The sequence below is a fragment of the Parambassis ranga genome, chromosome 14 (genome assembly GCF_900634625.1).
Source record: "Parambassis ranga chromosome 14, fParRan2.1, whole genome shotgun sequence".
Lineage (NCBI taxonomy): Eukaryota > Metazoa > Chordata > Actinopteri > Ambassidae > Parambassis > Parambassis ranga.
In genome coordinates this window covers 3,130,725-3,142,739 of record NC_041034.1, presented here as the reverse complement: position 1 = coordinate 3,142,739, position 12,015 = coordinate 3,130,725, and the positions used below count along the sequence as shown (strand labels likewise).

Genomic DNA, 12,015 nt, shown 5'->3' with positions numbered 1-12,015 from the left:
TACATGCACAAGATTTGTATCCAAGTGTTAAAGGCAGACCTTCTGTTTGTCATTGTGTTATTATTAGTTCCTGAATGGTTAATGCCACACTCATTCCAATACTTATCATTCCAATACTTATGAACCTAACCCTGCAGTGGGTCCAGGATCTGCCCCAGAGCCTCCTTCCTTTGGGACATGTCCTAGTGTCTATAGGGAACATCCTAACCAGCTGTGCTGACCACCTCAACTTGCAGCTGCTCCTCTTTAACGCAGAGGAGCAGCCACTCTACTCCAAAACTTCTCCCGGAAGACGGAGCTCCTCACTCCGCCTCTGGGGGGAGAGTCTGACTAAACTCCTGGTTAGTCCAAATGCGGGCATGAAGCTGAGGTGGACAGTCATGTAAGCAGGCAGCTTGTAATCTGAGTTGGCACCTGTCTGTCACGCAAACAAGTTTAATGTTAAATAATTGCGTAAAATCTCTTCCTGTTTGTCATAAAAAGAAACCAAAAGACTGTATTACCAGGCTGTAAACATGTTTATTTCTGCTGTAAGGTTGGACAGTCTTCAGTCTGTCTTGTCTGAATGTCCACCCAGTGTCTCTCTGCTTTCCTTCAGCTTGTGGTTCTCCTTCCACTTTTTGTACTTGGCTCTACTTTTCTTGTAGCCAAACCGAGCGATGTCCACCATGAACACCCACGATAGTCCGTACATGATCACACCCCCAACTTTCATCACCATCGAGGTCCTGGGAGAGGTGAGCTCGCAGTAAAACATGACTGTCCCCACCCCGATCCGCACAGTGGCGAACAAGATGATGAACAGCAGGTCTACGGCGTCTCCCAGCAGGCTGTCGTACAGACCCAGCTGACGCAGGAACCAGCGGCTCTGCAGCAGGGGGTTGGTGATCTCGCTGCCGAAGATGACGGCGCAGGTCTCGCAGCCGGACGCTCCCATCTGCAGCGCTAACAGGATGCCCGCGATGCTGGCGATGTGATGCGCCAACATGACGGGGCCCTCGGTGCGGTAGCACACACACCAGCCCAGGTCGAAGAAGAAGTAGCCGAGGCAGACGGCCAGGGCGAAGATCTGCATCTCCGTGTTTTCAGTGCCTGAATACACAAAGTAAAGGTTTAACTTTGAACACTGGGGGGCAGCAGAGAGGAGCCACAGAAAGATGAAGCCCCACCCCCTTTCTCATGGATGGCTTCCTGCTTTCCAGCAGGCAAGGCATGCAGAGGCTTTGGACCTGAGGCCAGAGGAGAGAGGATGACAGTAGGAGACCTCCCTATGAGGGCCCCGTCTAAAGTTGGACCCCAGTTGGAGGGGCCCATTTTTGCCTAAAGTCCCAGCAGACTCTGGAGGTGAGATATCGTACTTTCTAAACTCCCATAATGACTGTTCCAATCCTCCAAAACTGGAAATGATTTAATGAACGTGGACATCATGTGGATGCAGCAGTAACAGCCCTGTGTGACTGTCTGACCCTCAGTGAGGACAGCAGGAAGCTTTGATTAGCACTGATCTTTATTTATAGCCTTATTAACAAGCATCAGAGGGTCTGATTTCATTTTCTGTATATAAATAGAAAATATGAAGATGATGCTCTGACCTGCATGTGTGAAGGGCCACGGTCCGTCTATAAAGACCACGTATGCCGTCAGCAGCACTATGAGGACTCCGTGGGAGAACGTGACCAGGCGACAGTTCCACTCGGGCGCGCGCTGACGGAAGGTGAAGCAGAACAACAGGTAGAGACTCAGCCAGCCAATCAGGCTGCAGATCACCTCCAGCACCAGCATGGCTCTCTGTACGCAGAACACAGCAGTAGACACATATAAGGTCCCATTCAATGGCTGTTATCACATGCCTGTTAGCATTACGATGAAATGCTGTTACCATCAGAATAATTTATCAATCATTATAACAACACTGCTACACTTGTGGGATGGGGGTTACCATGGAGACAACTTCCTGGCATGCACTTATTCACCACAAGAGGGTGCCATTTGCTGATGTAAGTCTCCTTATCAGGCATTAGATGACAAGATACAGCACCTTTTCAGCTATTAGGGAGCTCCCTGACAGTTTGTATACACACACACATATATACATATATATACACATATATATTTATACACATATATATATTTATCAATATATATATATATGTGTGTGTGTAAATAAGATTAAGAAAAACCTTTATTTGTCCCACAATGGGGAGATTGCATATAAATAGATTTTAGGGGGCACCCAGATTTGAACTAGGGACCTCTTGATCTGCAGTCAAATGCTCTGCCACTGAGCTATACCCCCGTATATGACCTAATGAATGCTATGATAACAACAATGTGCATTCAACCTTTAAAAAATGCACTTTACAAGCAGATATGAGTGTTTATCAACACATTTGTCAGTGGCTACCATTTACTTTGTGCACACACACACACACAGGTAATGAATAATAAACAGCTGTGATTGTTTAAATATGACATTAAAGTGTACAAATGTCAGTTATAAATAAACAGATTTAAAGGTATTAAACTCATTTGTGCAGCTGAACTGTGTGAAACCAAAAAACAACATGTTCCCTCACCTCAGACTCACCTTAACTCCTCCTCCTCCTCCTCCTCCTCTCGGTCTTCCTCAGATTTCGGTCACTTGTGGAAAAATCCTCCATCACTGTTAATGTTCCATAAAGACACAAAGTGCTCACAGTTCAGCACATTTCAAACACACACTCTGCCAAGATGTGAGAAAAAAAAAGCCATGTGCAGGTTACTATAGACAGTTAATGGATTCTGCCTCCCTCCCCCCTGGATCTCAGACTTGATCCTCTTAAAGGATTACAGCCTCCTCTTCTCTGCAGATACCTGCTTTTAGACAGGACGGGGGACACATGGCCGCTACATCTCGATGAAGTCACACAAAAATTAAAGTTTGACTCTGAGTCCTCTGAGCGGCTCGTAGTGCTCGTCTGAGATTTAACCAAAAACAACTCCTCTCTGGGTAGAAATCCAGCTGAAGCTCCTCTTGTCTTCAGTAAAAATGATACTCGGCTGAGAAGTTTGTGTGACTCAGCTGGCTTTTCATTCACCTCTGCTGCTGCTACAGGTTATTAACCTCACCTGACACTCCCGCAGCATTAACCCACATCCTGGTCACCTCTAATCCCACACTACTGCAGATTATTGGACAGCTGAAGCTGATACACATTTTTTAGACTGCAGTTGATGAAACAGGGGATAATGGTAAAAGTTCAATCTTTATTTAATCTTATTTAGTTTATTCACCCTTTGCCTCTCTTGGCAGTGCTTTAGTGTCCTTTTGTATTTTTTTAAAGTATTTTTTATCCCCCTACATTTTCTTGTTGTGTGCTATAATCCGAAATTCAACACTGTCTGGACATTGTTTGTCTTTGTGTTGCTGTTATCCCTCATTTTGTGGTTAGTTTGCATTCATTTAGTCTCCTGTGTGTTTTCATATTATTGTTTTCTTTCGTTCTGTTGCTGTTTTTGCATCTTTTTTGTGTTTATTTGTGTCTCATTGTACAGGTTTGTGTCACCTCTTTGTATCTTTGTATTTTTGTTTTGAATCTCATTTTTGTGTGCGTCCCTGTGGTCATTTGGGTATTTTCCACCTGCTTGTGTCTATTTGCATCTTGTTGTTTTCATTTGCATCTCTGCCACCTGTTTGTTCACTCTCTGGTTGTTTTCTATCTTTGCCTCCTTTGTGTTGTTTGTGTTTATTTTATGCACCTGTGTGGTTAAATTATTTTATTTTATTAATATTTCTTTATCGTATTTTATTTATTTTTTCTTATCATAATATACTATTGTGTTGTCATTTTGCATGTCTTTTCAGCACCCTTTGAGGCCAGCGCTCTCCAGTCCAGCAGGCGGCGCTGTGGGCGGCCCGAGTGTCGTCTGATACCGGAAGTAAATTGAGTTTTTCTCTTCCGGGTGTGTTTCGGTAAATAAAGATGCGAGAATGACACTGAAACATGTTATCCTCTTTTTTTTAGATGTTTAAGTACAGTTTCCGCTCTTAGTTAAGTTAAGTTTTCTTCCGTTAAACACTTTACAAACGTCACGTTAACAGGAATTAAAGGTAAGTCGCATGTGGACACGCAGCGTTTGAACACGAGGTGAAACTACATTAATTTTACAGATAATTTAAAACTTAACAAGGTGCTGTTAAACAGTCAGTGTGTGTAGAGCATGTCACATTAATTTATAGGGAAGAAAATATATAGTTTTTCAATTCGGCGCAGATTCAGCAGCCTAAACATCGCTTAAATTCACCGTAATTTCAAAGTCATAAGTTTAAAGTTGGATATTTGACATTCAGTCAAGCAGCGTCTCCTTCGGGGACCATTTATCAGTTATAATGTTGATTTCAGCACCTTCATGCTCACTTTCACATATTATGTGTGATAAATTGACAAATAAGACACAAATTCTTCTATGTTATATTCATGTTTTTATGGAAATCCTTTCAGCAGCTGTCATGCCATACTCTCTATAAAAAAGAAGCTGTCAAACCTCATGGAAGGATGTGTCTTACTCTCTAGTAATGCACAAAAAACATAAGACATACACACATATCTATTTTCAACTTAATGCCCCAAACTGTGTCAAAGTGCTGCCTGCAGGTCGTTTATTTCTCTCCCGGGTCTTTTTACAGGATGTCTCTTCCATGTGTGCGACTCTGCTCTCGACACGTGAACTCAGGCCTGCAGGTCTGCGGCTACGCCACCCTCAGCAAAGCCTCCAGGCCTCAGGAGAAGAGCGGCGGTGGCGGCGGCGGTCCGGTGTTTCAGTACGTTGGCCAACACAAAAAACGGACACACAAAGTGTTCGTGTGGGGCTTCAGCTTCACCGGGGCGCTGGGCATCCCCAGCTTTGTGGTGCCGGACAGCGGCAGGAAAAAACCCAAAAAATACCAGCTGACTCCTCACCGCCTGGAGACCGCAGAGCAGGTAGCGTCCCCGTGAAGATGTTCATGATGTGATGTTCTCTCTGCAGTCTGGAACAGTGTTCTGTAAGGTTCTCACTGCCTCAGTAATCAGTCATGGCTGAGCTGCACCTCGTCTGCGGGTTTTAATTTTAAAGCATAACTGCGACACATTTGATGCGTGTGCTGCTCCTCTGTCACAGATCACCTCTGCTGCTTGTGGTTACGGCTTCACGCTCATTGCATCCTCGACCAAAGATGTGACCAAACTGTGGGGCATGGGCCTAAACAAGGACTCTCAGCTGGGCTTCCAGCGGACCCAACACACACGCCGTAAGACAGACCAGAGACACTGTTTTATTCATTTGTACCAGACTGAAAACATGTACACACACAAACAGACATCCACATGTTTATGCTCTTTTTTTTTCCCTGTGTGAGCAGTCAAGAGCTACGACTACGTCCTGGAGCCGTCTCCGGTGGCGCTGCCTCTTGTGGAGCCTCTGCAGACCCGAGTACTTCAGGTCGCATGTGGTCGCGCTCACTCACTGGTCCTCACAGACCAAGAAGGAGGTAAGCAGGACTCCACCACCTCCATAGCTCCTCCTCCAGAATCAGAATCAGAATCAGAATCAGAATCATGTTTATTGCCATGTAAGTGAAGGGGGTTCACATTACTAGGAATTTGCCTTAGTGATTGGTGCATACAAAGAACATATAACAATTAACATGCAATAAGATAAAAACTAAGATAAAATTAAGTAAATAAACTACAGTAAGGCTAAATTGACATGACAGACATGGCGTAACAGACATACAATGAACAGAACATAAAATACTGTGCAGATGAAATGGTAAACATAGACCCTTATATGATCGAATGGAACAGTGTAATAATGTAATAATGTAACAGGTACCACATGGATCGGTGAGGTGGTACTCGTGTGCAAGTAGTGCAAGATGGAGTAAACAGTGCAAATAGTCGTCATTGTGCAGTGACTATACTAAAGTGACCTTCTGAAGACAGTGCAGAGCAGTGCATTAATTACAGTTTAACAGTCCAACAGCAGAGGGGAAGAAGCTGTTCTTGTGGCGTGAGGTTCTGGTCCGAATGGACCGTAACCTCCTGCCTGAGGGGAGTGGCTCAAAGAGTCCGTGTCCAGGGTGAGAAGGGTCGGCTGTGATCCGACCTGCACGCCTCAGAGTCCTGGAGACGTACAGGTCCTCGATAGATGGCAGGCTGCAGCCGATCACCTTCTCAGCAGAGCGCACAACACGCTGCAGTCTGTGCCTGTCCCTGGCAGTGGCCCCAGCGTACCACACTGTGATGGAGGAGGTGAGGATGGACTCAATGATGGCCGTGTAGAACTGAACCATCATCCTGGCTGGCACCTTGAGTTTCCTCAGCTGCCGCAGGAAGTACATCCTCTGCTGGGCCTTTTTGATGAGGGAGCTGATGGTGAGCTCCCACTTGAGGTCCTGGGTGATGGTGGTACCCAGGAAGCGGAAAGAGTCCACTGTGGAGATGGAGGTGTCTGTCAGGGTGAGGGGGGTGATGGAGCTGGCACTTTCCGAAAGTCTACTGTCATCTCCACTGTCTTCTGGGCATTCAGCTCCAGGTCGTTGTCAGCACACCAGGACACCAGACGGTCCACCTCCCTCCTGTCCAGACTCATCCCCGTCTGAGATGAGTCCAATGAGGGTGGTGTCGTCAGCAAACTTAATCAGCTTGACAGACTGGTGGCTGGAGGTGCAGCAGTTGGTGTACAGGGAGAAGAGCAGAGGGGAAAGTACACAGCCTTGGGGGGTACCGGTGCTGATGGTCCTTGTTTCCGAGACATTCGTCCCCAGCCTCACATGCTGTCTCCTGTCTGTCAGGAGGTCAGTGATCCACCGGCAGATGGAGTCTGGAACATGCAGCAGGGACAGCTTGTCTTGGAGGAGAGCTGGGCGGATTGTGTTGAAAGCAGAGCTGAAGTCCACAAACAGGATCCTAGCATAGGTTCCCGGGGAGTCCAGATGCTGCAGGATGTAGTGAAGAGCCAGGTTGACAGCATCGTCCACAGATCTGTTAGCTCTGTAGGCGAACTGCAGGGGGTCCAGGAGGGGGGCTGTGATGGTCTTGAGGTGGGACAGTACCAGGCGCTCAAAGGACTTCATGACTACAGACGTCAGTGCCACAGGTCTGTAGTCATTAAGACCAGTGATCCTTGGTTTCTTGGGAACTGGAACAATGGTGGAGGATTTGAAGCAGGCTGGCACATGGCATGACTCCAGAGAGGTGTTAAAGATGTCTGTGAGCACTGGAGTCAGCTCATCTGCACAGTGTCTTAGGGAGGAGGGGGACACACCATCAGGTCCAGGAGCCTTGTGGGGGTTCAGTCTCCTGAACAGCCTGTTAACATCCTCCTCCAGGATTGAGAGGGCAGCTGAGGGGGAGGAGGAGGGGGGCAAGGAGGACTCTGATGGGGTATCTTTGATGTGGATGTCCGTGTTGATGGGGTGTGGAGAGGTGTCAGGGCTGGCTGATAGTCCATCAAAGCGGCAGTAGAACTCGTTCAGACTGTTGGCTAATTGCAGGTCGTCAGCTGAGTGGGGGGCTTTGGGCTTGTAGTTGGTGATCTTCCTCAGTCCTTTCCACACAGAGGCAGAGTCATTAGCAGAGAACTGCTGCTGGATACAATACTAAACACCTGGTATTGTGCTGCTTGCAGCCACCTGTCAGTCTGTGTGTCCTTTTACTTCATCCACCCACTGCTCACTGAGAATGAATGATTATCAGGCAGCTGTTACATCTCATCCAAACAGCCCATTAGGGTCCTCTGGACTACTACTTCTAACAAGCAGCGTCTTCCTGCTTTTTAACCCCTTGTTTATCAGTCACACTTTCCTGCGTTAAAGGTCTTAAAATGTTTTATTTTTGTGTCATTTATGAAGCTGGATGTGACGCTTCCTCTGATTCACACTCTTCTCTGTGTTCTCTCATAGTCTTCAGCATGGGCAACAATGCATACGGCCAGTGTGGAAGGCAGATAGTTGAAGATGAAGTCTACAGGTGCGTCCAAGGGTTAATTCTCTCGTCTTATTTTGACAGACTGAGCTCTGAGCTCTGTTCCACATTCAGTGAATGTTCAGTTAGTCAGCATTGAACCAACCCACAGAGTCACTTCATTCATTCACAGCTTTGTTTCAGTGACATCTAGTGGTGACACAGAGGACAGCAAAACAATGACAATAATAATGACTATAACTCCTACTAAGATTCACTCCGGGGACAACATCGGTCTCTTGTTGTTTTCTGCACCAAAGCAAGCTCTGAAGCAGTGATTCAAGATAAATGCTGCTTCGAGTTTGAAGCTCGTCTCAGAGCATCTGTGTCAGACATCACTAGTAACTAGGAGGACAAGAGTCACATGTGAGCAGCAGTCACTGATCTTTCTACATCTCATGCTGTAGAGAAAAGCTGCTTTGTGGAAGTTGTAAAAATTAAAATAATGGCATTTGGGACTCCAGATTTTACACCTGCGGGCTCTTGGAAAAATGTTTCACACGTTGATTCCAGTTAATTACAATTTTTCTAAAAATAATTTTGTCTTCTTTTTTGGCATTTGTGTCACTCTCACTGTGTTAAACTGCACCAAAGACGTGTGAGTTCTCTCTCCTTGCAGCCATCGTTGGGCCGTTTTCCATAGAGATGCAGGATTTGTATTAAAGTGAACAACAAGTCCAGTCAGGAATGAGAAGGTCTCAGGTGGAACGTTTGCTGCTGCTTTTACTGAGCAGCCTCATCAGAAATGAAAAGTGTTGGTATAAATGTGTGCAGGAGGTCACAGAGCGACACCGCCGTGACCTTGTGTTAGCGCCCGCCGTCTTTGAGTGACGGGACGTTTATTTCTCTGTCGTGTCCCAACAGCGGCAGTCACATCATTCACAGGATAGAAGGCTTCAGCAGCCGGGTCGTCCAGGTGAGCCATGACGAACGGTTTGTTTCTGGTTTCCCGTCCTGAATGAGACCTTCTCAGCAGCACCCACAGGGTGTCATCTTGCTCTGGTGCTGCACAGAAGTCCATTTAGTAAATGTTTAATTAATTCCATCCCACATGCATGCTGCCAGTCCATTTTTAACAAGCTTGTAAATGTAGTTTTAACATCTGTGGAGTTGATGCATCATTTTTTTTGTGTCTAAGGTGGCGTGTGGGCAGGACCACAGCCTCTTCCTCACAGACACGGGGAAAGTGTTCGCCTGTGGATGGGGCGCCGACGGACAAACAGGTCAGTGTGGTTCACAAAAACAAAGACAACACGCTGCAGCTCCTTCTACAGATTGCTTCAGCTGTTGTGTCTTTTTTTTTTTTTTTTTGCAGGTTTGGGTCATCACAACATCAGCTCCACTCCGGTAGAAGTGGGCGGGGATCTGGCCGGGGTGGAGGTGCAGCAGATCAGCACGTACGGAGACTGCAGCCTGGCTGTTTCCAGAGACGGACAGCTGTTCGGATGGGGCAACTCGGAGTACCGGCAGCTGGCGGCGGTCACTGAGGCCACACAGGTGAAGAGAGAGAGAGAAAAAAAAACAGGGCGTCCGGGGGGATTCAAAAAGAATTCAGATTCACATCATGGCTGTACTGTCTGTGCATCGCTTCTTCTTTCAGATCAACACGCCTCGTCATCTTCCTCTGAAAGGCTGCGGGAAGGTTGTCCAGGCGGCGTGCGGCGGCTCACAGGTGGCCATTCTCAACGGTCAGTTCACACAGTATGAATAATAATAATAGCCACGGCCTCTTGGTGGCACCACACATCCACACGTTTCCAGCTGTACATATACATGTGTGTGAATGTTTCCAGAAAAAGGAGAGGTGTTTGTTTGGGGCTATGGAATTCTGGGAAAAGGCCCGAAGCTCTCAGAATCTGCGACGCCGGAGCTGATTCCCCCCACGCTGTTTGGACGCTCAGAGTTCAGCCCGTCGGCGGCCGTCACCAGGATCAGGTGTGGCCTCAGCCACTTCGCCGCGGTCACAGGTAGGAGCGCATTTTACTTTAACGATAAGATGACGAGTCATTCAGCCAGAGGTGGAAGTATTGTACTGCTGAGTCAGCAAACATGGTTTGTTTTCATCTCCGTGTTTTGGACCAGCAGGCAGCTCTGAGAGTTAAAATGGATGCAGTGTCATAGCTTCTTTCCAGCGACTCTGTGATGTCGAGCCAGCTGTGGTTAAACTTTCTAAGAAATGCATTGAAAAACGCCTGAATTAATCATTGCACAGCAGCGGGCAGGCGGCTCACGGCGTGCTAACGTGTGTTGGTTTGCGCCGTAGATCGGGCCGAGCTCTTCGTGTGGGGGAAGAACATGCGAGGCTGTTTGGGCATCGGGAAGACGGACGACCAGTTTTTCCCGTGGAGAGTAAGACGACTTCTATCAGTCATAAAAACACTAGCAATAAATAACATAAAATATGTCTGTGGTTACTCGTCCTGCTGTTTGTCAGTCAGACATACCCCTGCAGAGAGTTTAATTTAAGTTGCCCCGTGACATTTTAACAGGATGTGAAGGTGCAGAGCTCACAGTGAGAAGTGGGAACATTAAAACCTCCTCGGTGCTCACAGGACGTGTTGTGAAGCTGTTTTCTGATCCTCTGTCAGGTGACCATGCCCGGCCAGGTGGTGGATGTAGCGTGCGGTGTTGACCACATGGTGGCGCTGGCGCAGTCCCTGCTGTGAGCAGCTGGACGTTTTCGGCTGAGGCCTCCCGCTGACCTGCCGGCGCCTCAGGGGAGGCGTTCTGGAGTCTTGAAGCCAGCTGTTCTCTGCAGGGGACGGGGCCCTGTGTCCCTTGGTCGAGCGGTGACGTCAGAGTGCAGCAGAGCGGCAGACTGTCGCTGACACAGCTCCACGCTGCATGAAGGTGGTGTCGAAGACTCTAATAACACAGCCAGGGCTGAGCCATCAGTTAATCAAGTTAGCGACTTGTTTGTTAAATCGATTCATTTGTTTTTAAGCCAAATAATGAGAAACTGCTTCATTATAAAATTCATATTTTTGGTTTTTGGACAAAACAAAACATCTGATGATGATGTCACTTTGGACTCAGACACACTGAAATCTGCACAACTGGAAGCCATAATTGACAAAGTTTCAGCAGGTTTTTGTCTGATCTTCAGGCTTTCTGCAGGCTAGGGTAACAGTAACTTGTTTGTAGAATCTAAAAATGTAAATATTTATAACGTGTGGATCTCCTGCTTTATTTTCCCACTATTATTTCCACTTTTAGGTGTTTTAAAAATGTTACCATCTGAGAAACGAAACGTTTGATGTAGCCCTGATGTGAGAGATGTGATGTGGCTCCAAAAAACAGACTTTCAGATGTTTAAAACTGTAAAATATATCGGCAGTTTCCTCGTCTGTATCTCCTCCTACACATGAAAAAGTCTAGCAGAGCAGGAAGTGATTCACTGCGCCGTCAACATTCAAACAAACACTGGGATCATTTCAGACATCAGGAAGTTAACGTTTGGTTTAATATTCTTTGGTCTACCTGAAGTCAGGGATTAGAATCTTTCACATTATATATATTATGAAAATTAAACTAAAGTTGCTGCAAAATACTGTAAATATTCCCAGCTAATAGCTTTAATATGGAGCGTTTTAATCAGTGCAATAAATCATGTCAGATCAATAACGTGTCACTTCTTTCTCTGTGCTTTCATGTCATTACTGCTACATTAACTCTCTTCGGTTACTGTTGAGAATGATCAGTAAATAACTAACTAATAATCAATCCTCTCGCTCAGCTGATGGACAGTTTGTGTCTCACACAGCAGTGTGTGTTGCTGCTTGCCGTCGCTGTGCTCTCCTCTCTCCATTGAGCTCTGGTGTTTAGGACCATCCATCATCATGACAAGTGGAAGGCGCAGAGCTGTATTTATGACAAAACTACTGAGTGAGCATCAACCTGCGATCAATACGAGAGGCGGGGTGAGTCAAATCTTTGTCACTTTTTTTTTTTTTTGTCTTTAGCTGGTGGGCTCTTACAGAACAGAGCACATGTCGTATATGTAGTGTAGGGTGAAAGAATTTATTCTGCA

General features: G+C 46.5%; 2 protein-coding genes and 1 non-coding gene across 3 annotated transcripts; 1 reads left to right on the top strand and 2 right to left on the bottom strand.

The window, feature by feature from the left end:
* Positions 1-547: 547 nt before the first annotated feature.
* Positions 548-2,637, bottom strand: tlcd5b (TLC domain containing 5b). Its single transcript, XM_028420916.1, has 3 exons — positions 2,588-2,637; positions 1,593-1,788; positions 548-1,092 (listed from the first exon to the last, which is right to left on the bottom strand). Exons 2-3 carry the CDS (start codon positions 1,780-1,782, stop codon positions 548-550), a joined length of 735 nt encoding a protein of 244 aa, XP_028276717.1. The 5' UTR covers positions 1,783-1,788; positions 2,588-2,637.
* trnac-gca (transfer RNA cysteine (anticodon GCA)) lies at positions 2,225-2,296 on the bottom strand. Its single transcript has one exon. It is a non-coding gene; the product is annotated as a tRNA-Cys (tRNA).
* A 1,297-nt stretch (positions 2,638-3,934) lies between the features above and the next one.
* rcc1l (RCC1 like) lies at positions 3,935-11,589 on the top strand. Its single transcript, XM_028420915.1, has 12 exons — positions 3,935-4,090; positions 4,667-4,961; positions 5,140-5,269; positions 5,381-5,509; positions 7,925-7,991; positions 8,850-8,901; positions 9,124-9,208; positions 9,301-9,482; positions 9,586-9,673; positions 9,779-9,952; positions 10,249-10,334; positions 10,574-11,589. Exons 2-12 carry the CDS (start codon positions 4,668-4,670, stop codon positions 10,649-10,651), a joined length of 1,365 nt encoding a protein of 454 aa, XP_028276716.1. The 5' UTR covers positions 3,935-4,090; position 4,667; the 3' UTR covers positions 10,652-11,589.
* Positions 11,590-12,015: the final 426 nt, after the last annotated feature.